We start from the raw sequence: 25,904 nt of genomic DNA, 5'->3' as shown, positions 1-25,904 counted from the left end.
TTCCAAAGATCTGAAAAAAAATTTTTGATGAAAAAGATAAAAATTTTTTTAGTTCAAATTTTCTTTACAAGTCAAAAAAATTCTAAAAATTGACAGTAATAATTTTAATGAAAACTAATGGAAAAAAAATATATTAATAATATTAATATTTATACTCTAAAAATTATTAAAAATAAATTTCTTTTCACTTATAAAATATTTAATTCCAATTAATTAAAATTAAAATTCCAAATAATATATTTTATTAATAAGCCTAGCTCTAGTTCTAGGTCTAGGTCTCACTCCATATTCCATTTACATTTCATTTTGAATGTGTAATAAAAGTCGAGTTAAGTAATAAGGTAGTCTTTGGCGGAATAGTGGAGGGTTTCGGATACTAGCTGAGCAAATTTTGGGCGTCGTCGTAGGTAGTATCGAGCGACACCGGGAAAAGCCGGGACGCCGCTCGCCGTTGCCATGACAACCGACAGACTCGCAGGACTTTTCGCGTTCAAGTCATACCCTACCCACCTACACCATCTATATACTGCACACAATATAGTACCAACTCACGCAATTTCGCTAAATCTATTTTACTTTATTATTTTTAAAATTGCTATTCATATTTTTAATCCAGCCAAATTTCTTTTTGTTTTTTTAATTTTGATTTTAAATTTTTATAGAAAATTAAATTTTTTTTCAAACAATTTTTTTTACCGCCAATTTTCAACCAACATTTTAATTTTTAATAAAGGAAGATTTTTTTTTTTTTATTTTTAATGAAAACAATAAAAAAGAGATAAAGAAAATTTTTAACCTTTTGACGAAAGTACAAAGATGATTGTTCGGCTTGGAAGACCGCCAGAGGTCCGGATTGGATATACATAAACTAATCGAGTATAAATGTCTAAATTGGAACGAATGGTGGTGTCGAAACCTGTAGATACTTTATAGAGCATGCCATCCAGGTTCTTACAACAGCGGGCTCGCGGAATACCAACTAGAACTACTCTATACACGCCCAAAGGGCTCTATCCGAAGAGAGTCTATTGTGGAGTTTAGAAACTCATATAGCAATGGTACAGCGAACGCTAAACCAACAAAAACTCCGATACGAACTGTGGAAAAACCTCCAGAGTGAAAAGCCACCGAGTGAAAATTTCCAGGGCGATGACTTTATTTTTATTTTATTTTATTTTATTCTTTACTTACTCCACTTTTTTTTCACCTCTTTATTATTACTGTTGCTATTATTATTACTATAATCATTATTTCTTTTTTAGCGGTTTGCTTGTGCAACAATTCATTGCCATTTGCAAAATATTTTTGTTCAATTCACAGGTGCAGTGACCGAAAAACGCTTTTGTTAGAAGTAGAGAGTGGAACAACGTTTTTTTTTTTAATTAATTTTTATCTCTGGGAGTTTATTGATTATAAACAAGAATGTTAAAGGGAAGCTTTTTTAAAATTTAAAATTATTTCATTTTTTGAATTCTCTATAAAGAAAATTTTTGTTAATTTTCTCGATTTTCTAATTGTTTACTAACAATTTCAATTTCAATTCATCCTGAATAATTTTTCCGTATAGCTGTTACATTCTACCTCGAGGATAACAATGTTTTTCAATATAAAATTCTATTGTATCGAAGGAAGACGATACACTTGATCAAAGATTTCGAATTTTTCTTTTGTGAAATTTTTGAGAAAAGTTTTGGATATTGATTCGGAATTTTTTAAAGATGATATGTAGTTGAACATGTCGAGTTTTTAAAATATTACAAACTAGCTTTTACCCGTGGCTTTGCTCGCGTTGAAGCTCTTAGATAAATATCAAAGATCATTACATTCCCATAGAACTGAATCAATGTGACTAATTTTTGTCTTTCGTAAAAAATAATTTTTTTTTTTTTTTTCAATAAAAAGTATCCTATGTTACTTCTAATACCTCCAAGAATATGTGTAAAAAGTTTCATGCACAGAAAAAAAAATTAGCTTGAATCAAGAGAAAAATTCTTAAACCAAGAAAATAATTTTGAAGAGTTTAATTGTCTTGAATCAAGACTAAAAATTCTTGAACTAAGTGAAATTTACTCAAACCAAAAAAAATTTCTTAGTTTAAGAATTTTTTTACTCAAATCAAGAACATGAAATTCTTCGTGATGATCAGTTTAGTAGTTTTCGCATGAAAGCGTAACAAACAAACTTACATTCACATTTATAATATTAGTAGGGATTATTTCTACCCTTTTTAAGATAAATCTTCGAAATATACGCCCAATTTTTTGCTCGAAATGTTAATATTAAAACGTTTTTATTATTTCATTTTCTTGGAATAGCATCCGACTTGAAACTTTCCTACCCTGGCAGAAAGACTTTTATGACTCATGGAAAAATTCATGAGACATTTTATTTACATTTTGTCCTCATTGTTTCAACTCTGACAAGCAAAGTCACTGACTGTGGTAAATAAAAGAAAGTAACACACAATTTAATTCCTTTCTTCATGAAGAATATCATCCATTATTTATACATTTTTGTTGCGAGTTCACGCCTCTCCTCTGTCATTCCTTATCTCTCTATCATAATTTGCAATTGACTCGACAAAGTTAATCTAGCGATGGTTCTGAAAATAAAATCAATAATTTTAATCTATAAAAAACCTGAACCCGCAGAAAGAGCATATACTAGTGAAATATTACTCTAAAAGCACCGTTAATTAAATTAGTTTGAAAGTTAAAAAAAAAAAACAACCTGATTTTTTTGCTGGTTCGGAGTTTCCAATTCGGGTAATGCTTGGGTTTTAAACATCCACCCCCTGTTAACGAGTCAACAACTTTATCTTTGTAGAAATTTTGTAATTAGAGACAGAGGTGGATACATCGAGTTTAATTCTCTTTTATTTCCATGTCGAGTCTGCATCAACTATTTACCGAGCCTCGTTACTGATGATTCAGCTTCGCTAATGTTTTTCCTCAAATAAACTCTTATTTGCTTTTTCCACAAAGAAAAGCTTCGACACGTCTCGGTTTAACTATTTGCTGGTTACCTGCTGCCGTTTGCTTAGGCTATAAGCTTACCTCGGAACAGGTAATCGTTAAACTTACCGACCGCGCCGCGGAAGTGCTGCTGCAGTGGTGGCGTTCCTCAACTAATTCTTCAATTCAAAGCTCTACTGTTAAATCTTTAAATTAATTAGAAATTATTCTTCAGAATCATTCAAACAAAGTGAAATAATTTTAGAGTTTTACGTTTCACAAAACTTTTTCAATTAAAAAAAAAAAAAATTTTTTTTTCCGCAAAAAATAACAAAAATGAATATTTAAAAAAAATTTTTTTTTGTGTTTGTTTTTACACCTAGAATGCAAGGAAAAACTTCGAATTTTTTTTATTTAAAGTCGACAATATTTTTGTTAAAATCGTCCATTTTAACACTAAATAAAATTTATAACAAATTTTCACAAAAAAAAAAAAATTAACTTGAATCAAGTAAATAATTTTAAATAACTTCTTGATTTGATTAAAAAATTTTTAAACCAAGAAATTTTTCTTGGTTTGAATAAATTTTACTTGATTCAAGAATTTTCCGTCATAATTCAAGACAATGAAATTCTTCAAAATTATTTTTTTCTTGATTCAAGTTAACTTTTTCAGTGCAGTATTTCAATTGTAACTTATAAATATTAACTGTAAAATCGACCAATTTAAGAAAATGAAATTATTTCAGTGTGTCAAGTTTTCAATTTCTTATTAACGTGTAACTAATCAACTCTAAAATAATACTACCCTTCTGTTTAGTCGGTAATTCTCTGTCGCGCAAGTGCTGCCGTTGCGGAAGCGTCCCTGAACTAATTAAAATTTCTCCAACAAACAATATCAAAACTTCTTCAAGGTTTTCTTCCTAAAAAATTTCTATTTTAATCCTTCATACTTGAATTACATCTATAAAATTTCTTCTCTAGCACTCTAAAAAATTTTCCAAGACCCGAAAGTCAACAAAACAAAACCCGTCAACCTCTATCAGCATCCCAAGTTACAAACAAACAATCCACCTCACATGTTTATCATATACGATTTATTATTTTATTATTTATTTATTTATTTATTATTAATTACATTCTATGTAAAGTAACACTCCAAGGCTTGTTTAGATCCACCAGCGTAACAAAAAACGGTCACCCGATCCGGATCGCGATTCCAACCGATCCGTGCTTATGTTGATCACCCAGCCGTGGATAGACAAATAAACTGCGTCTTGATATGACATTATCTTATATGTACATTATATATTACATACTATAAAATCGTCTCGGCGACCGCGAACTATAACGGGGGGTTACTAGTTACTGGGTGTAAATTCGCGGCGTAATAACTATCAACCTATCAATCGATTGCCCATACATCCACATATAAGTTACATCTACTACACGACATCTTCCATTCCTCCATACCGACACAAATAAAAAAAAAATTACGTGTCTAAGAATAGATGCGGCTTGCGGTCTTAATTTTTTTTCTCCCTTTTACTTCTTCAGCCGCCATCTTCGGATCATGCCTCATGCCTCCTGCCTCGTGTCACGGATTATATCTTTATCTTTTGTTGTCTCGTATCTTCACTTGTGTCTTATATATATTATGAACAGGACACAGAACAAAACAAAGTTTTATAATTATAAATAAAAAATGATACCGGTTTATATTAATTTCCCCCGATAATTAACGACCTACACAGAATTCATGATATATTTTATTCGACTGTACTGTATAATATATAAAAAATTTTTTAGTTTTGTTTTTACATTACTATCGCATGTGATATGTGATGCATAGTTACGTGGGATGAGAGATTCTATATAAACCGCACCCGGCTGCTGCCCGGCATAAGTTCGAAGTCGTGTCTCTTCGCGACTGTAGTCTGGTTTCTTCTTTGGAATTAAGTGGATTATTTATAAATTATATTTTTTATTATTTGTTTATTAATTTTTAATTGTTGGTTGTTCGAGACCGAGATAAGATGGAATCCGTAGTAAAGGTAGGCCGAAGTGTTGGTGGGGGATTTTTCAGGGCTGCGGGTGCCGTTTTAAGGGGCACGAGGCGCGTTTTAGCGGCTATTCCACTTCTAGGTATTATCATTAAGGAGGATATCGATAAAGACACGGTATGGGCTGCTTGTGCGAGGATTATCCAGATAATATGGATATGCATGGGGTGACACAAAAATGCTTGTTCAATAAAGTGTTTTAATTATTTATAATTATAATCCTTCTATTATACTGAGGATAATAAAATGGAAATCTTAAACTATAAATCTACTGCCAGATATCGGGTCGTGTGACCCGATTTTTTTTTTTTTTTTTTGTTTATCTAACCCTTGGGTGGAGTGTGAACAATTATTAATGATTTTATTTTTTTAAATCGATTTTTATTTAATTTTTTTCATTGAATAATTGAATAATTATTGTGATTATGGTATTTATAGTTTAAGTGTATCTTTCACAATAATTTAAAGAAATTTTCAAAAAATATAGTCTTCAAAATTTCAAACTTTTATCATTTTTTAAAGTTTATGAAAAATATAAAAATTAAAAATAAAATTTTTTGGGACAAAAAATTATCATTAAAAAGAATTTTTTTTAATTAAAAAATTTACCTGCTATTTTTACAATTTTTTTTATCATTTTTTAAAGTATGTGAAAAATATGAGGTTAAAAAAAAATTTTTTTTGGGACAAAAATTTTTTTTTTAATTAAAAAATTTTCCTGCTATTTTTTCAAATTGTTTTATTTTGATTAACTTTAAAAAAACTGAAAAAAAAAAATTTGCATGGTTTTTTTTTTACTCAAATAATAACGTGTTTATAAATAATTATTAAGATTTCTTAAAAATTCTTATGAAATTTTCAATTATTCAATAAAAATTTTTAAATAATAGCTTTTGAATTAATCAAAGTCTATTAATAAAATTTGTATTAATTATTAACAAAAAATTAAATAACAATAAAAATTAACAAGCAAAACTTAATGACTACATAATAGACCCACTACAAATAAAAAATTTATCCAAGAAGTATATAGAGAGAAATATTTTATATTTATGGCTTTGAATAAAATATAAATAAACAAAAAATATATTTATCTATCATAATAATACAACTTCTATTTACTGATGCATAAAGTCAAGCGTAACAATGAGAATGTATCTAAAATAGAGTCAGTTTAAAATAAAACCATTCTTGACTCACGAGTGCATGAAATGAAATCTAAAGGTTGAATCATCTTCAACTCGCATTACAATATATACATCTATATTATATTTTTTATAAACCTCTCAGAACTCTTCACCTCTCCAGACTTTTATCAATCTTGTTCTCTATACTTTATATTCTATTAGTAACAACGAGTTTAATAAAAAGTAAAATAAAATATCGTTGCAAAAAGTGACTTTAAATCTAAGAAAATAAAAGCGAGATTTTAACGTAACTGGAAAAATAAATCAAGCCATTTTCTTGATAACAAATTTTAACATCGACGTTAACTCATCAATGCAATTTTTTTTTATTTCTTATTTCTTCCATTCTGATAAAAAGTCGATTTGTTATTTCCTAAAAAATAAAATATGTTTTAAATTGTTGATTTTAAGTAATAGAATTCGATTGATTGTGATAAGAATATATATTGAAGCCTTGATACTGAAGTTTGATATTGAATGTAGAAATGTACGTCCGAAGATACGACAAATGAAATCGGAAATGGAAGTATTGAATATTGAATATTAAATATTAAATTCTCCTTATTCTTTATTGAGATGTAATATGCACAATGGACCGTAATGAAACACCGTCACTTATAATATAGATTCCAGATGAAAATAAACGTATGCAATACTTCCTCATTTAAATATATATCCGCGTATATAAAACCAAAGACTGCGTTGTTGGCTTAAGACCAATTTTTTTATTAACTCTCTTTTTAGTCACTTGATCTCTAGGTCTCTTAGTTTTATAGTCTCATATATTTTATTTATATAAATCCAATTTAATATTCACCCTGAAAAGAAAAAAAAAAACTATTTGATTAAAGAGAAATATTTTTCAATTCAACAACAAATTTATTTTTAAGAGTTTTTTTTATTAAAAATAGGAAAAATTTTTTTCATATATTTATTTTGATAAATATTTAAGACTTCTGATGATGTAGAAAATTAGGGAAGTACAAGGATTGTTAGTATTATGAAAACAAGTCACTAATATCTTAATCTTCGAGAAAAAATGAACAATCGGTATAAACTGGCTCCAAAAAATTATTTTAGATGAATCTAAATTGAAATTGTTAGCAAACTTTTAAAGATTCTAAGAAATTGATAAAAATTTTTGTTTTATAGAATTAAATTTTCGACAAAAAAGGTCTCATCATGTTTTTGTATCTTTAATATTTCTTCCGTAATTTCGATTTCAATTTTTTACCATAAAAAATTATTCGTGAAGAATTAAAATCAAAATTGAGTAAACTGTTCGAAAAATGAAATAATTGATAATGATCTTTTTGATAGTGAATTAAATTTCCAACAAAAAAAATCTTATAAATTTTTTTTGTGCTTTATATTTTAGGCAGAATTTAAATTTCAAATTTTTATTAAAAATTTTCAATCTGAAAATGAATGTTTAGTTTTCTTTTCCGTAATTTTTGAATAAAATTAAAAAAAAAAAAAATTCCAAAAATCAAAATCTAATAAAACTAAAATTGCTTATTTCTTTACAATTAAAAACATAAGCTGAAAAAAATAATTACTAATAAAAAAATTTTTCAGGGTGGTGAAGAAGCAGAGAATCCAGAAGCAGTGAGTCCCGCTGAGGACAAATCAGCCAGCAGTCCAACAGATTCAGTTCCGGAGTCAAAGACCGAGGAGCCGGCTTCCCCCGCAGCAGCGACCTTGAGTCCCGCTGAGGAGAAGAAAGAAGCACCCTCATCTCCTGCTCCAACTCCCGCCCCCGAGGCTGTGAAAGAGGAGCCCGAAGTGCCGGTCGAGAAAGTCGAGGTCAGTCCAGGTCCAGCGCTGGCCGCCAAGTCCCCATCACCACCACCATCACCAAAAATTTCACCACCGATATGTTCTATCACTGAGAGGAAAACCACTGAGGACTTTCCCTCCTTTGTTCCCACCAGTCCACCACCTACCCCCATAGACCCCTCCCCCCTCCAGCAGGCACAGCAGGCTGCCCCAAATGCCACTGCTCTCGCAGAAGCTCTTAAACCCGCTCTTACTAATATCGATTCGCTGCCCATCACTAACACCATTTCTGACCGTGAAAACTTATCTAATCTTCATGATAAACTCCCAGAAAATTCCTTCATTGAAATCCAAGAAGTTGACAACAAAATGGCTGATCTGCCCGAAATAGACGCCGTTCCTGATGTCGTTGAAATAGCTCCTGATGTTGCCGACATAGTGGAAGCCGTTCCCGACATTGCCGGTACAGTGGAGGTCGAGACTGAGGTTATTGAAGTAGTTCCTGAGATTGAAGCTGAGACTGAAGTTGTTGAGGTTGATGCAGTTCCTCAAGTAAACGCTGTTCCTGAAGTTATTGAAATTACTGAGCTGGAAGAAAAAGCTACCGAGACTCCACAGGTTCAAGAAACTCTGGTACCTGAAATAATTGGAGAAGTTATCGCCGAAAATATTAAAGAAACTACTGAAGAAGTTGAAAAAGTATGTGAAAGATTTGATTTAAAAAAAGTTAATGAAGAAATTAATAAAGTCACTGGTCAAGTTGAAAAAACTAGTGAGGTAATTAAAGAAGATTGTGAAAAAATTGAAGATTTGAAAGTAAATGTTGAGGAAAAAATTACTCAAGAAATTAAAGCTACTACTGATGAGGTAGTTGAAAAAATTGAAGAGATAAAAGAAATAATGGGTGAAAAAATTGAAGAAACTTGTGAAAAAGTAAAAAATTTAATGACTACTACGGAAGATGTTGAAGCAGATATACCTCCTCCGTTACCAGAGTCGCCGATACCAGTACCAAAAGCATCTGCAGATTTAATGAACTTTATTGCATCACAAATTTCAGATTTTAGTTTACCAGAAGAATTACTACCACCACCACCACCACCAATAAGTGGATTAGAGCAAGAGTTGAACAATCTACCGCTACCTTTGGATGGTGATTCGCTGGCGCTAGAGGACGATCCGAGTAAACAGGCACTGAGACTGGATAAAAATGAAGAAGAAAGAACAGTTAGTGATAATGAAGCTCCTAGTCCTTTAAGTCCGACAGAAGACCTCTTGTCTCCGCCTGCCAATCCCAATCCATCCGTAGAGTCCTCGCGGGATAAAGTTAATGGATACAAAGATATTGAGACGATTGAAGGAGTCAATGGAAATGGACATGTTGATGTTAATGGCGATGGCGAGTACGATCACGAATCGGCAACTAAAGACAGTTTGTTCCAGAATAATCATCAGGTGATTAACCAGCACCAACTACTGGCATGAATCGGGCGGCAATTTTGATGATGATATTGTTAAGATTATGCGGCTGGTGATTTAATCGTGCCTGCCTGGTCCATCATGTCCCGTCCTTGGACCTCATTTTATCCTTAATAGCTGAGGCTTGCTGACTTTTCGTCAGTAGGTCTTGGCTATATTTTTTATTGTTAAGTAGTGATTGTTGTCCTGATCCTATCCTGCCTCTTGGTTTTTCTTCACTAACTTTACCACTGTCATTTTGATATTTTACGACTACTGGCTTAGTAGGAAATTATATTCTTCTCAATATTTTTTAGAAAATTTTATTGAAATTTATTTTTCAGTAGAATGTACTTTTAAGATAGATTTGTGGTTTATTTTTAATAGTTAAAAAAATTAATAATTATTTTAATTTAAAATTTATTTTTTATTTTTTAATAAGAAATTATTAAAATTAGATTAATTAGTTTTTGTGAGTAATTAACTGAGCTTAGAAAATAAATGAATTAAAGCCAGTAGTAAACACTTGTTGATAGGCAGTAATTAAATTACCGCGAGAAAAAAATAACTTAAAATCATCTTGAAGTATTGGAGCATGCTACAGATTGAATGAATGAATTTTATTTGTTTAGCATGTCTATATTTCGAATGAGTGGAGGAGTATCAAATGAATTTTTGTGTTTAATTATTTTATTTAAATTTTTAGACTTGTAGTTTATGACAATTTATATTGATTGAAAAATTATTAATTATAGAGCATACCAGAAGCTGAAGCTCCCGTTGAAAATAACGTAGCTGAAAAAACGGAAACTGTTGAGGAAGAAACTAAAATAGTACCACCCGTCGTTGAACCTCCAGCATCACTTGGACCCGCTATCACTGAAGATGTTACTTCTGTAACTAAGGTTTGTTATAATTTAACTTAATTATCTATTATTAGCTGATAAATTGATTTATTAAATGATGAATACCTGATGACTAAAATATTGCCGAGCAAATTTTAGTTTTTGATTATTTTAAAATTAAATGAAAGATATACAGGGGCCAGCTGATTGAAAATTATTTTAATTATTAATTAGAAATAAGATTTTTTTTTTTTTATTTTTTAAAGAAAAAGTTATTTAAATTTTTGATTTTATTTACAGGCTGTCGAAGAGATCGATATCAATGAAAAAGCTGTTGCAGCGGCCGTAAACGAAAATATTGAAGCTGTTAACAAGAATGTAAGTTTTTTTTTTTTTTTCTTTTTTTAAATTATTAATAATTTTTTTAAAAGATAAAAAAATTAACAAGACAATTATAATATGTTACAGGAAATAATTGCCGAAATGAATCATCAGAACAATATCAACGAATAAGCGTCATCATAAAATTTGGGGAAGAAGAAAAAAAACCTAAATTTTTTTTCTCTATTAAAACCAAAAAAAAAACTAATTATATAATATAGATATGTATATTTGGACCATTCCTGCAATTCATAATTAACATCAACAACAGCAACAACAAGATCAACAGCTAATTAATTAATTTAAATAACTAAATAAAATAAAAAAAAAAAAAAATTGTAAATCGACAGTTGCCACGAGGATACTCGAGCGTTTGTCATACTTTTAAATAAACTCATTCGTACGCCTAATTAATTGATAATTACTGATTGTATTTTAATTGCGGCATCGAGAAATTAACGGCAGGAGACGGCGGCGAGTTTTTTTCGATTCGATTTATTTAAATATTATTTTTTATTTTTTTTTTCTTTTTTTTTTTAACCAACTTGACAACAATAAACGAATGGTAAATAAGATGTAACGCTCGAAATAATAGATTAGCTAATACGGCAACCCATTAATTAATTAATCAATCAATTAATTAATGATTGAATAAATAATGGATGACAGTACCGAAATTGGGCCGTGCCCAATAAGGTTTTAATATTAATAATTAATAAATAATAATAATAATGATAATTATTGATTAATATGCTCTGCAAATAATGTAGAAATTGAAACAAGTGTCATTAATTGTTATTAAGATATTATAATTATTATAAATATGCAACTAATTTCTTTTCAACGAGCGATTCGTTTATTTTTTCTTATATATAAATATATATTTAACAGCAATTATTTTTCTTAAATTTGTCAACGGAATGAAATTAAATACTCAAGGTGCCGGTTTAAACACTCCCCGCTATTAATTGTATAATTAGTAACTGGTGATTGCTAATTAAAGCACTGTGCAGTTTTAAATAAATTACAAGTGTTGAGATTTGTTTTAAGTAATTGATGATAAACGAGTGAATGGGGATGGTGATAATGGTAATGATTCGGTTATGGCTTATTAATTAGTTGTTAGATAATTTTAATGAGTTTGCATAAATAATACATGTATAAAAAGACTTTAAAAAATTAAAAACAATATTTGCTATTATTGTTTAATAATTATGTCGAGTATCGGTGATTAAAAATGGTGAAACTCGTACACAGTATACTGTTAATTATTTTTTATTTATAATTTTCGGTAATTATTGTACGAGTTTCACCATTTTTAATCACCGATACTTGACATAATTGTTAAACAATAATAGAAAATATTGTTTTTAATTTTTTAAAGTCTAATAATTGACGGATTTGTGTATTAGGTCTGAAAAAAATGATCAAAAATTTTAATCTTAATATCAATTAATGACGAAATCGTTTTATTAAAATTAAAACTCATTAAAATTATAAAAGAGACTAATTATAATTATAAAAAAAAAAAAAAAAAAAATTGTACAATTGATTTTATTAAAATAACAATTTGTTTTATACTTGCACATTAATTCACACGCGTCTCCCGCACACTTTTTAAATTACACGAACAAAATAATAACTAATTATAATTATAATAATTGATAAATTGTAAAACACTACGATAGTCTAAGTCGAGCAGAAATGTAAGTAATATGTAATAAACTATGGAAAAAAAAAATAATATCTCACAATTGCATATGTAAAAAACTCGCTCGTTAACTAACGCCTATCGTTCTTTTATAATGTCGCCTAATTAAAGTTAATAAATAAATATTAATGATAATAATGATATGAAATGAATGATGAAACAACCCGCCACTACCAATCCGACATAAACTTGAAACGGTACCTTTTAAATCTTTTTCATACGATATTTATACGTTTATACCTTCATAAATAATTAATATAAAATTAATAATAATAATAATAATGCTGATAATGAAAATAAATAATGAAACATTTAAAGCCTGAATACTTTTGTTAAGGCTGTAGACTTTTTATTATTAAAAATTCGAATACTTCTAAGTGTTAGAGGAATTATTAATATTAATGATAATAATATCGAAGAAAATAAATAAACTAAAAATGATTAATTGTAATAGTTATTATAATTATTTGGACTGGCATTAAAATCATATAGATTAACAAGAGGAGGAATAAAAAGTTTTTAAAAATTTGTATAGTAATCGTATGAAAATTGTCCGTAATAACGATATTAACAACGAAATTAACGATGGGATGAAGAAGAAATGATAAATAAAAGGAAGAATTGATTGTGATCTCGCCGTCACGAATTTATAAAATAAAAAAAAAAAAAGTAGAGGGCAAGTTAATTTAAACAGAATATTATGTAAAAGTGAAAAATTCCCGATACAAAAATATTATTAATAAGATTTGTTTTTTTAAGATTTATTGTAAGATTATAATATTATTTGATTAAACTGTAAGTGAATTTTTCAATTTATTATTATAATTTTTAATTATAATATTATTATTACCATAATTAATTATTGATATTTTTGTAAGTTATTCTTGTGTCGGGGATGATTCTAAGAAATGAATGATTAACGCAGTCTTCAGTATGATTCGATGAGCAGTTAGTAATTATTATACATTTATCGATTATCTATAATAAACTGTGAAACAATTATAAAAAATTTTATTGAGTTATTTATTTTTACATCCATTCCCTTTAAAATTAATTGATAGTGGTGCAGGCAAAACGAAGGAATTTGATCGGAGATTTCTTAATTCGATCAAAAGCACAGAGCAAAAATTATCATGTCCCATTAAAGGGCACAACTAGTGTGACAGCCTGAAAAAAATTGATTTTTAGAAATTAAAAAAAAAAAAAAAAAAAAACTATATCCATTATTTAAAAATTTTGATGGTATATTTATACATATTTTGAGAATATACAGTAAAATTTTTGAAGAAAAAAATTACTTATTTTTTGAGTCATACGCGCTAAAAAAAAAAAAAAAAAAAAGTTTCCACTGCTGGAGTGATTCCGGCTTTCTCCATGGATAAAACGTAAAAAAAAAATTCTCATTAAACTAGAAGATATTGTCCGTACAATGACCCACGGTGGAAAAAAAATATCAAAAATTGATAAAATGGCGGCGTTTTTTAAAAAAAATTGAATTTTACGCGAAATTTTAGTCGTTTTTGAAATATGATTAATAGTTTCTTGCTTTTTTCACAAATTCTGCATCCCTAATTATTTTGAGCTTTTTTTTCCTCTCTCCGAATATTGTTCCGGATACATTTTTAATCGAAAAATGTGACATGAGAAATGATTACAGATAAGAAAGATATGGCGGAATCTACATACATTTTTTTTAAATTCCCTCTAAAAAAATTGAAAATTTTCAAAAGTTGGGAAGTTATTGGTTTTACCCCGTTTTCCGAAAATTGATCGAATTTTTGAACGGCTTGACCAATTTCATCGCGGTTGGTGCTATTCGAAAGGACTTGACCTAATTTAGATTTTGAATACAATTTGGACCGATTCAAACCGGTAGATTTTAAGAAATCTAAGAAAAAATTACAAAAAATTTTTTTTTTAAATATTGTATTTTTGGAATAACTTTTAAGCAGCTCTACCGATCAATTTCAAAAACAAAATTATTAATACAGACTTAATTATTTTGTTTATCGAATCTAGTAATTGTATCCATATTATATTTTTTAAATTTATATTATAGACCATTTAAATAATTTTCTAGAATTTTATTGGAAACATTTTATTAGAATCTAGTTTCGTACTACAATATTCGTCTTTTATTTCATGTAATTAATATTATTTTTGAAGAAATATTAATTAAAAATATATTATCACTAGGTTAAATAATAAATAATGAACTATTTTATAAGAAACATATATTTTTAATAAATAATTAAAATATTTTATAATTATCGATTGTAAACTATTGATACTTTGCAACTCCAAAATTAGTTGATTCAAAGAAATCTTAAATAATATTGAATTAAATTCATATGATGATTAATTAATTTATATATATACAGTATAGTTAAATTTTTATTATAATAAAACTTTTTTGATTGTTTTTAACATTTTTCTTCAATCATTTTTGCATTTTTTTTTATTATATACCAAAGAAGTATAACTTCTGACATAACACTGAGGTTGACAGACATTAAAATTTTTTTTGAAATTTTATAGCAATTAAATTATTAAAAAAAAATTTAATTAAAAAGTTTCACATGTGAAAATTAATAAAAATTACAAGTGAAAATTTTTAGAAGCATTTTTTTATTGTAATTGATTTATTAAGAAAATTTTTAAAATTGACAGCTGACTGCTAACTTCAGTATTATCTTCTGACGCGTGTGCAACAGTACACACATTTTTTTTCTTTGTTTCAGTATGAATTTTTTCATTGTTAAACTTGATACAATACGATAATGAAGTTGGCAGACATTAAAAATTATTTTAAAATTTTATAATAATGCAATTATAAAAAAAATTAAGTTAAAAAATTCCACATGCGGAAATTAATAAAAATTACGAGTGAAAATTTTTAGAAGAATTTTTTTATTGTAATTGATTTGTTATTAAAATTTTTAAATTTGACAGCAATATATAATCAATATAAAAAAAATTAGGAGTTAAAATCAATGAGTTACAATTTTTGGCGTCAGTAGAGTTATACCATCACTTTGCGCTTAAATTAAGACACACTATATTCTTTCTCATTCAAAAAATTTGAATATTCCCGCCATCGTTATGTTGCATAAAAAACCAAAAGTTCCCCAAAAAACCCCTAGATCAGATTTAAAATTCTCTAGATCATTTGGCGGGTTTTTTTATCACGTTGCATCGTCGCCTCGGCTTTCTCTTCTTAAAAAACTGCGAGCGCAAGGAAGAAAGAAAAACGCGCGGCAATTTGCGCTGTGTTCACCCCGCAGTGTGTCTTGCGCAGTAATTATCCTGTTTGGCATCGGTACATATTTATTTTACTCAACACTCTTGCACACTGCGGCAGTATAGGTATTTACACATATGTATGTTTATACCCGACATGCATTATACAATATCTTACTCACACATATTTATTTCTATAGGTACGGCCAGCTTTAGCATTCCCATTCCCTCGATCGGCTGTATGTACATACATTACACATTACATACAACATAGACTGTCGCTATGCATTGATTCGTAATAAAACTCAGTGCAAACAAAGCTCTTATTGTAAATAATTATTTTTAACAAAATAAGTATACATATATTTGTATGTATACTTATTTATAAATGAATTTATAATTACAATTCTAGATATTTATTTATCGAGTAACAGCACGTCGGTGTCGTTGATTAAAAAAAAAAACAAGTGCTTTTAACAGTCGTCAGTCGTTTATTTGAGGATTTTTACCACTGAAGTTGGGAGTAAAACGGTCACCTACTTCAAAATGACTTCTACTTCGCTTACTCCCGCAGATGTATTGGCCAAATTACAAGGAACAATACCCAGTACCGATGAAATTATTATTCTAACCTATATCAACAGGTACCAAGAAATTTTATTTTATCAATTATAAATATTATATATATAAGTTATTTAATATCAATATCATGTTACCGTTTTTGGTTTACATACAGTTACTTACTCCATTTAATTAATACTTAAATATTTGCAGTGATAACAAGAGGACAAATTTATTACAAATAATGACTGATAATCAGTATTCAGATTTATGTAATTTAATTATTAATTTTATGACAAGTGAACAAGAAAGTTGCCTGCTTAAAAAATCAGATGTTAAATCATTGTTGAATAATATTTTCAATGAGTCTAGTAGAAAAATGCCGTTTTTTAGGCTATCATTGACTGTTGGTCGCAACAAAAGGTAATTTTTTTATTTTTGTCAAATAAATTTTTGTTTTTAACATTTCAGTGTAAAATATTAAATTTTATTTTATTTTTAGACTGAAAATATTTGATTTGATAAAAACAGTCGAGGACAAACAGTTGACAAGACTCGTTGATGATCAGGATACGTTCAAATTTTTAAACGACTGTCTAAGAGATGTAGAAGCTTCCAAAATGGAGTGGCTGTCACCTACAACCTGCACGGATAATATTTCACTGTTGGTACAAGCTGAAAAAAAGCCTACAGATTTTGAGGATTTAGTTATTTACAGTACTTTGGAGTTTATCCACCGGCTTTACAAACACTCTTTGGTTAATTCTAATTTTAATATCCGAAAGGTATTTAATTTTTTTTATTCAACATATTTTATGTCGAAATTGAAGTTTTATCTTTTTGACGAAATTGAAAAGTACTCCATTTTGTATTTTCCATTTTATGCAATTATTTAGTATTATTGAATGGTAATTCTTTGATTTCACAGTAAATTGATGATGATAATTATGAAAATTTTTTTAAATAAATTTTTCAAGTAGTTTTTATATCTAATGAAAATCTTTAATGAAATGTGTCCATTTAAGCCTACCGATTTCTAAAATTTTTCTATATTTTACGAATAAACAATTTTCACCAGTTTCGATTTTAAAAGAATTTTTTTGTATAATAAAACTGACACTTTCGTTAAAATTTTAGATACAAAAAATTAGTGATTATTGAAAAAAATTAAAATATTTTTATAAGCTAAAATAAATAGAATTGTGAAACTAAAAAATTACTATTTAAGTTCTCGTCCATAATTAAAATAACTTAATCTTGGGAATTTGGAAAATTAATTCAGACGTTAAATTATAAGAATTGCAACGTTTTGCTGTTTTATTTCAGCTTTATCAGACAAACTAAAAATCAAATAACAATTTTTAGTTAATACAAATATTTGACATCTAAAACAAAAATGAATAAAAATAACAATAGTTACTATTATGATTAGCATCCTCGTTAGCATCCTTGACTTGATAAAAACTAGACGAGGATGTTAACCATGAGAGTAACTATTGTTCTTTTCATTTATTTTTGTTTTACATGTTAAATATTTGTATTAACTAAAAATTATTTTTTTAATTTTTAGTTTGCCTGATGAAGCTGAAATAAATTAACGAAACGTTCCAATTCTTATAATTTAACATAATTTATTGTCCAAATTTCCTAGATTAAGTTTTAGATTTAAGATTTTAATTAACTAAAATTGTAAATTGAAACACTATAATTTTAACTAACATCATTTCAGTTTCACCAACTGGTATTCGACAAAGTAATAACTTTACTATATATGGGACACAAACACCAACGTGCAAGAGCCCTGGATCTCTTCACAACAGCTTTAAAAACGGACATTCACAGTTATATCCGTCAAAACCACGAAGAAACCTGGACCGTGTACCGCAGCAACTTGCAGAACGTGTATCACATCCGAATGTTGTCCTTAGTGAAGGCCGGCCAGCCTGACTGGTGTCGCCAGTGGTGTCTGAGCGTCCAAGCTCTAGGAACAGACCTCCACCGAGGTGCTGACTTGATAAACAACCTCCTAAGCGTTGAAGAGCGTGCTTTCAAGTCTCCAGACATGTCCATCAGGATCCAAGCTTTTCAGGCCTGGAAGCTGCTCATCGAAAACTTCGCCATAGATCCCACCCAGTTCGCTATTCCTCGGCGAATAAAACTCCTCTGCATCCCGCTGAACGCTAATAACAATAAAACAGAGTCGATTGCCCTGGCAAAGTTCGAGGTCTGGCGACACTTGATCATAAAACTGTCATTTACACCCGACAAGTCTCTCGCTCAAGTCATCGTGCAGTTTCTTAATTTTTGCTTTGGTCCGCTTGGAGACACTCCTTTGTTGTCAACCAAGTCTGGGATTCAATCTTCCCCAGGGAAACGGTTTGTCAAGGCCAGGAAGTGTGCCGTGGACTCTTTGCTCCAACTACTGGCTTCTAATCCCCAAGATCGAGCGTTGCTTTTTTCAGAGCTAGACCAAGATAACACAACCATCAACGTGATATCCCAGGAGATGTTCCAGGAGAACTTCAAGAGCTATATTCACAGCTCCGGGGAAGCTTGCCTTCTGATTAATGACTCGGAGTTCGTCTTCGAGAACCGAGAAACTCTGAATCGCATTCTCTGGCAGTCTTTGATTAGCTTGATTAACAAATCGACCGACGAACTCAAACCAAAAATGTACCAGGAGCTGATTCTGATCATCTGCGAAGTGGTGAACCACATTAGAATCCGTGATGACTGCACAAGCAACCTACTCTTAGACATAATCATCCCCGAACTCGTAAAAGTCAGCTCGCATCTACTGTACCGCGACCAGACGTTGATGGATTTGCTGATCAGGCTCCTAGACCCAGAGTTCCTGAAACGGCCTAATGCTGGCCTCAAGACTCTGCTAGTTCATGCAATCAAACCCGAGACTATTACGGGTTACCATCCTGAATCTCTGCCGTTTCTCAAGTCGGTTCTCAGCCAAATGATTGCGCTAGGAACAAACGTCAATTTGACTGGTTTTGTTATAGAAATTTGGGCGGAACTTGCGGAGTTGTTTGTTAAATTTATGGACAAAGAGTCGATTAATGAAGGAACTACTTTGGCTCATAATTTTGACACAGCATACTCGTTAATTATTTTTCCTTTTAAGGTTATATGGATTAACACTAACGATGTTAATCAGCTAATAAAAATCAGTCGCTGTTGGAAGGATCTTTACGCAAAATTTAATAACGCTGCTGATTTGATTACAACTGTCAAAACCAATGAGGTTCTTGATCATGTCGCTGAGGATTTGTTAACACTAGTTAGCGCGAAAGATAATAACAAGTCATACAGGTTAGGAAACAATACTTTTTTTTTAAATTATATAAAATTTTTATTAAATTAGTGTGATAATTAATTTAAATTATTTTTATAGATTTATCTGCTACGTTTTTGACGCGCTGATGAACACGATTCACTACTCAGACTACCTAGCGGTCGAGGGAGTTCCGAGCTTAACATCTTTGCTACGAGACGTCACCTTCTCAACTTTAGAGCAAGCAGAGTACGTGAATGAAATCGAATGCAGTCTGAAAGCGATGGCGTCGCTGTTGATCACTATATACGGGTTGGAACAGGACAAAGCACAGTTTCATCTAACAGTTCTAAGATCTTGTATTGAAGTGATGCTGAAGATCAACGTTCCAGAGTGTGTGAAAGAGGTGGTTAATACCTGGGAGACGGTGGTAATCATTCTGAAAGGTTTGTGGAGCTGTCTGACTACCGAGTTTATTGATTCGTATCGTGAAGCTCTCATCAACGCACTCTGTCATACAAACCACGAGATCGCTGCCCAGACGATGACCTTTCTGGACCATACAGAACCCATTAGTGAGGATGTCAAACAGGTATTGAATGAAATTGAGTTAGAAGCCTTGAAAAAGATGGGCAGCTTGGTCAAGACTGATGAAGGTGAGAAGAAACATGTAAGAGTTGCGGGAAGTTTTTTGGGTAGAAAGTCTATTACTAAAGTTAGTGGAGGTAAAAAAGGCAAAGAAAAGCGAGTGGCTCCAGTTCCAGTTCCTCCAGAACCAGACTCTCAGGATTACGTTTTGATTCAGAACGACGTTAAAGTTAACGTAAATTTGTTGACGGAACACCAGAAGGAGTGTTTTAAGCGCCATCGAGATGACATTCCTGCTATGTACAACGACTTGTCGCAGTCTGGATCAAGAAACACTCAAGAGTTAGAGGAGTGGTTTAAGAACAAAGCCGGTGGCTCCACAGAAGCTACCGATGACAACAAAGAGAACAAACACGAAAAGGTTAAAGAGAGCGAAGAAATAGTTGGTGACACCCAGGAACTTGGTCCCGAAGCTGGGGACAAAATAGAAGAAGGCTCTGTTACAAGTATTGTCAAAAAGCTGAACTTTGAGTCGCGCGATGAGTTTCCTGACGAGAATGAAAATACACAAGACAAAGACTTGACAAAATTAGGTTTGCATCCGCGAGATGGCGCTGGCGGTTCGAGGCGTGAGGGAAGGGGCAGACGCGGACGAAGACGAGGTGGTAGGGGTTCTAGATCAACTAGAGATCAGGACAAAGGAGTCAAGCGCAAGGCTGTGGATTCTGAAGAGTATGCAGACACCAAGAGACGCAGGCATTCTGCTCCAACAGATTTGCAAAGTGACAGTGAGAGCTTCTGCTCTAATGAGAGCGAAAAATCACCAGATGGCAGGACTGGAGTATCACAGAGGACCCAGAAAGAAATGTCTCGGTTGAAGATCGATATGGTCTTTGATAGTCGGAAGATGAGCAAGTTGCGAAATAAAGTTTCCGAAGAACAAAAGAGTAAACCCACCAATGACGACTTTGTTTATGAAAAAGTTAACAAGAGACACTCGTTGGATCCTAACAAGTTGGTAAAAAAGACCACGAGGAGTAGTGGAGATTCGCTGTTAGTGGAGCGGCAGGATCTGATATTCGTACGTCGTAAACGGAAGATCGATACCAAGCCGCAGGATCCTCAAAGTCAGGATGATTCCAAGGTCTTGAGCCCGATGTCTAGTCCTTCGACGTCTACTACCTCAAACTCTACTGCCGATGAAGTTGTTGAGAGTTCGCAGGATCTGTGTTCTGTACGGTCCCCCAGGAGGGAAAGGAAGACTGAAAAGGTCGAGGTGGCTAATGACGAGAATCAGGTTCCTGAGCCTGCACCTACATCTGTACCTACACCTGCATCTGAGTCGCCAATTAAGACTGATGTTCCACCTGAATCGACTAAACCTGAAGCTCCGGTTAAAAGTGAGTCTCCTGTGAAATCTAGTCAAGAAGTCGTAAAACCTACGGTTGATGTTAAGGAAGAAGAAGCTAAGGCCATCTTCCCGTCTCCGAAGGGTATTAAGCGCTTGACCAAGCCGAAATTACTCACTCCAGGACGTGGAGCGCAAATGTTGGGACTGGTGACTAATCTAGATATGTCTGAGACCGAAGATATCAAAGTGTCTAAAGTAAAACCCAAGGATTCTGAAGTTCCTGTTTTGGAAACGCTCAAGAAAGAACGAGCGAAAGATCTAGGTAGTCCTGGTGGGAGTAGACAAAGGAAGATATTCAGTAACATGAAAACTGGGGACTACACGTCATCTCCGCCGACTAAATTGTTCAGCAATTTGAAGAACGACGGCGAGAAGATATCACCTAAAATGGAGAAGGTCAAGGATATTGGTAAAACAGATCATGACTACACGGAACTCAAGGAGACGCAAATTGATCTCCCAATGCTTGAGTGGTCCAGCGCCAATCCGCCATCTTTGACGGCTTCTCCAAGTGCGGGTATTTTGAAGAGACGTGCTGTTAGTGCTCTTAATCATGCTACTCTTAATAGTACTAGCAATAGTAATGTTAATGTTCCTGCGGGGAATGAAGAGTTGGCTGACACGCCAAAGCGGAAGCGCGTCAGTTTTGCTGACCCTCCCGTTTCCAAAGAAATGGGGTACGTAGTTCTACCAAGCTCACCTGGAAAATTGCCTAAACTATTGATAACACGTAGTTTTCCGGGAAGAAAGGACACGCCGCTGAAGATTAAGCTGCCTAAGTTCAAAATGATACAAACGAAAGAAAAGCCTGTGGAGGCTCTCAAGAGCGACACCCGTCTGTATGATATTAATATCGAAGATAGAGAGCAAGAGGACGTTGAAGTCTCTATCGCTTCGCAAGATATCTTCCAGGGAGATGATATGAACGTCATAGTCGAGGAGAAAAAAGAGAGTGTTACGCCTGTTGTAGAAGAATTCGGAACTCAAGAATCGACGATGGCAAGAATAATGAACGGAACGGTGAGCCAGATGGAAGTCGGGAGTATCAATAATATCAATGAGACTCTGGAAGACACTGTTGATGTAGGGAACATCAGCAACTTCACTGATGACACTATCTACAAGCCCGTACGAACTAGTACAGTAGAAAAAATAAATGCCAGTGACACTTTACCGGTCACCAGTTCGATATTCGACAGCCAACAGTCAATGGACCTTAGCCAAAGCCAAGGAATGGAAATGACTGATCCAATCTGCCCAACATTGCTGGGTTGTACGGAGCCCATCGACTCTATTGTGGATAATCTTGTTCATCCTGTGTGGTCAAAGAATCTCTCGAAGCTTTTTACCTCGAAAAACATCAACACGGTGGGTGACCTAGCAGCGTTGAGCAGTCTAGAGTATGAGAAGTTGCCGCTAAAGGCCTCGGGGAGTCCCAAAGTTGAGCATGTCCGCAAGGTGTTGACTGACTTTAGCATGTCGCTGTCGACAGTCCCGGCTGATAGGGAAGAAATTATGGACGTTGACTCTCTGTTAATTCACAGCCTTATAGAGAATGTTGGCACTCAGCCGGTTGTTTACAACGATGATTTAAATATCACAGAAGTGCTTACTGACAAAATTCGGATCACTCAGGAGATTGAAGGGACAGAAGAAAAGTGTTTCAATGAGTTCGGGTCGATTATTCTAGACAACACTCTGTCGCCGCCCAAGAAATCCTCGACGGGAATGAACAGCGGGTTGTTGAATGCTGTTAGTGGTAAAAAAGATGTAGAAGTTGCTACGAATTCAGTTGCTACTGATAGCAAATCTGTTGGAGTACAAATGAAGTTAGATGAATTGCTAGATGAAATAGATGTTGATCTCGTGTTGGCTAGCGGTGTCAAACGCAGCTGTCCGCAAAGTATTATTACTGCTTACAAGGTAAATAAAATTTATGTTATTTTTCTATTTTTAGTAAATTGCGTGTAAAAAGAGCGCATAACTACAGGTTAGTAGGGATCCATGCTAAAAGGGCATAGAAAAAAATTTTTTTTGTCATTTTTCTTAAAATCACTCAAAACACAAAAATCTGTAAAAAAAAAATTCGAGCATCCTAAAGCTAAAAGGGCGCAAAAAAAAATTTAAGTTTCTATAAAAAATTTTGATAAATAGCTTCACAAGACATAAAATAAAAAAAAAATTTCCTAAGTACTTAAGGGGGAATACCACTGTGACGATTGAAAAAAAGAGGTGATTTTCGTGAATTTTTTTGACAGGGAAAATAAAGGAATTTTGGGATCGATTTTTTTTTAATTTTATTAAGGGTACATTAAAGATTATTACCCTAAATTTTTATTAAAAAATATTTAATTACTACAAAGCTATTAACAATCTCGTAGAGCACTAAAAAAAATTTCCCTCTCCATGGTCGGTTCGATAACTCAAAAACGGATCATCTGAAAATAAAAATCCAAATTGCTTTTTAATTAGTAAGGATGTAGTTACTACATTTTTATTCTTACTGTTTTTTTTTGTTTTAACTCTGCTAAAAAAATCTTCAAAATGAAAATTTTTTAAATTCTGTACGTGCGACGATAATCCGTTTTTGAATACTTTTTAATAAAAATTTAGGGTAATAATTTTTTATGTACCTTTAATAAAATAAAAAAAATCCTATCCCCAAATTCCTTTATTTTCCCTGTTAAAAAAATTCCCGAAAATCACCTCTTTTTTTCGATCGTCACAATGGTGTTCCCCCTTAAACAATCTTGAAGAAATAATAATTTTAAACTATTTTTATACAAGCAATGGATAAATAAATTAATCGAAAACGATAGAAGTAAAATAATTTTTAAATAAAAATAAATTAATGCAATCATTCAAATTTTTCAATTTTTAAATATTTTTAATTGTAATTTTAAAAGAGTATATGTATAGTTAAAATACGCTTTTTTAACTCTACCATTTTTTGTAATTTTTAAACTAAAAATAAGCATTTTAATGAATTGCTTTGAAAAAAAATTTTTAGGCCCTTTTAGCTTTAGGTTATAAAATTTTTAAATTCCTAAAGCTAAAAAGGCGCATAATTAGAGAGGTCCGCGTTTTTAGCTTTAGGAAATCAATACTTCATTTTTAGGCGAAGAATATGTCTACCAGTCGATTGGTGATAAAAAAAAAATTATACTGTACTTTGCTATGCGCCCTTTTACCTTTTGGCATGCAAAATAATAATTTAAAAAAATAATTAAAATTTTAATGGAATATTTCAGGCAAAAATGGGAACTAAAAATGACGCTGAATTGGGTCGTGAAACAATGCACCTCCTAGGTATGGAAACGTACCCAGACACCTGTTTAAAAATAGCCTGTCGTGACTACGGAGCTTCTAAGATCCTGGGTCGGCTTCCAGACATATTTATCAATGACAAGGAATTTTTTTCAAAAGTCCTCAACACCTATCGGATGAAATTGACTACCAGCGATCTCTTGAGTGTCGCGGATACTGACAGCGTCAAGCAGGAGCTCTGTCAGAAACTAACTTCTATAGAACTCTGCGACATGCTGGCCCGGGTGCTGGCTGAGGAAGAAAAACGTGAGATCAAGACCCCTATCACCGATGAGACTTGTTTGAATTCAATTCTCAAAAGGATGCCCATAGACTCTGTGATCAGTCACACTGTTGCTAACGACGAGCTTATTCCCTCATCCGTTGTTTTGGACATAGCGCTGCAGAACAATTCTCCCGATATTATCGCCGCGGCGCTAGACTCTCATGGAAACAACAATAGCATTAAAGAAATTATTGTTAATAAATATCTGACGTCAGATAAATTACTGACGCATTTAGGCAAAAAGCAGGCGGATTTATCAAAAGAAAAAATTGTTGATATCTACAGATCTGTTTGTGATAAATTTACGATTGAGGAATTACTGGATCTTAATAATAAAATTATAAAAGAAAAATTGAAGCAACTGAAGTAGTTTTTTTAGGCTATCGGTTATTAATCATTGACTTAGCGAACAATTATCATCACTCACGATTTATGTAAATTTATTTAGCTCTCTCACATTCGGTCAGTAATTTTTCACTTAATTGTTACAGTTTATTATTATTAATAACAATAAGTAAACTAATTATGATAAGATATGTAAATACAAGACTTGTATATTAAATGACTATTTACAATAAATGAATTAATTGAATAAATCAGGTAATTGTTAAATTTAAGAGAGAAATTGATATTAATTAATTAATATGGAATTTATTTGAATTATTGTATGTTTTACTAAAATTTTTTTAATGTTATTCGTAAGAATTTTCTTTTGACTCTTATTGTAATATTACATGTAACTATTATCTGTATTGATAATAAATAATTTTGTACACATTAGTTATTAAATTGTTTTTTATTATTTAAAATAATTGTTATACTAAATTTTTAGAATTTATTTTGAAACA

At 31.5% G+C, this 25,904-nt stretch overlaps 2 protein-coding genes across 2 annotated transcripts in view; both read left to right on the top strand.

The window, feature by feature from the left end:
• LOC141536773 (uncharacterized) overlaps window positions 1-13,389 on the top strand; it is a 28,672-nt gene extending 15,283 nt beyond the window's left edge. Inside the window, exons 4-7 of the mRNA XM_074257500.1 lie at window positions 7,783-9,438; window positions 10,197-10,346; window positions 10,587-10,664; window positions 10,755-13,389. Coding sequence (XP_074113601.1) covers window positions 7,783-9,438; window positions 10,197-10,346; window positions 10,587-10,664; window positions 10,755-10,799 — 1,929 coding nt within the window. The 3' untranslated portion in view covers window positions 10,800-13,389. The remainder of the gene's footprint in view (window positions 1-7,782; window positions 9,439-10,196; window positions 10,347-10,586; window positions 10,665-10,754) is intronic.
• Window positions 13,390-15,909: 2,520 nt separating this feature from the next.
• Window positions 15,910-25,836, top strand: LOC141536963 (uncharacterized). Its single transcript, XM_074257790.1, has 6 exons — window positions 15,910-16,262; window positions 16,393-16,602; window positions 16,682-16,964; window positions 17,909-19,503; window positions 19,586-23,387; window positions 24,716-25,836. Exons 1-6 carry the CDS (start codon window positions 16,165-16,167, stop codon window positions 25,424-25,426), a joined length of 6,699 nt encoding a protein of 2,232 aa, XP_074113891.1. The 5' UTR covers window positions 15,910-16,164; the 3' UTR covers window positions 25,427-25,836.
• The last annotated feature ends 68 nt before the right edge of the window (window positions 25,837-25,904 follow it).

This window comes from Cotesia typhae, unplaced genomic scaffold, assembly GCF_013202065.1.
Source record: "Cotesia typhae breed Kobodo isofemale line unplaced genomic scaffold, CoteBio_Ctyphae scaffold_45, whole genome shotgun sequence".
NCBI lineage: Eukaryota > Metazoa > Arthropoda > Insecta > Hymenoptera > Braconidae > Cotesia > Cotesia typhae.
The sequence above is the reverse complement of the archived record's forward strand: the minus strand, read 5'-3'. Positions and strand labels throughout refer to the sequence as shown.

Bases quoted from the DNA above. Each gene is read 5' to 3' on its own strand.
- LOC141536963 (XM_074257790.1), top strand. From the start codon at position 16,165: ATGACTTCTACTTCGCTTACTCCCGCAGATGTATTGGCCAAATTACAA. The intron at 16,263-16,392 runs GTACCAAGAAAT...AAATATTTGCAG, and splicing joins ATTCTAACCTATATCAACAG to TGATAACAAGAGGACAAATT. The intron at 23,388-24,715 runs GTAAATAAAATT...GGAATATTTCAG, and splicing joins GTATTATTACTGCTTACAAG to GCAAAAATGGGAACTAAAAA.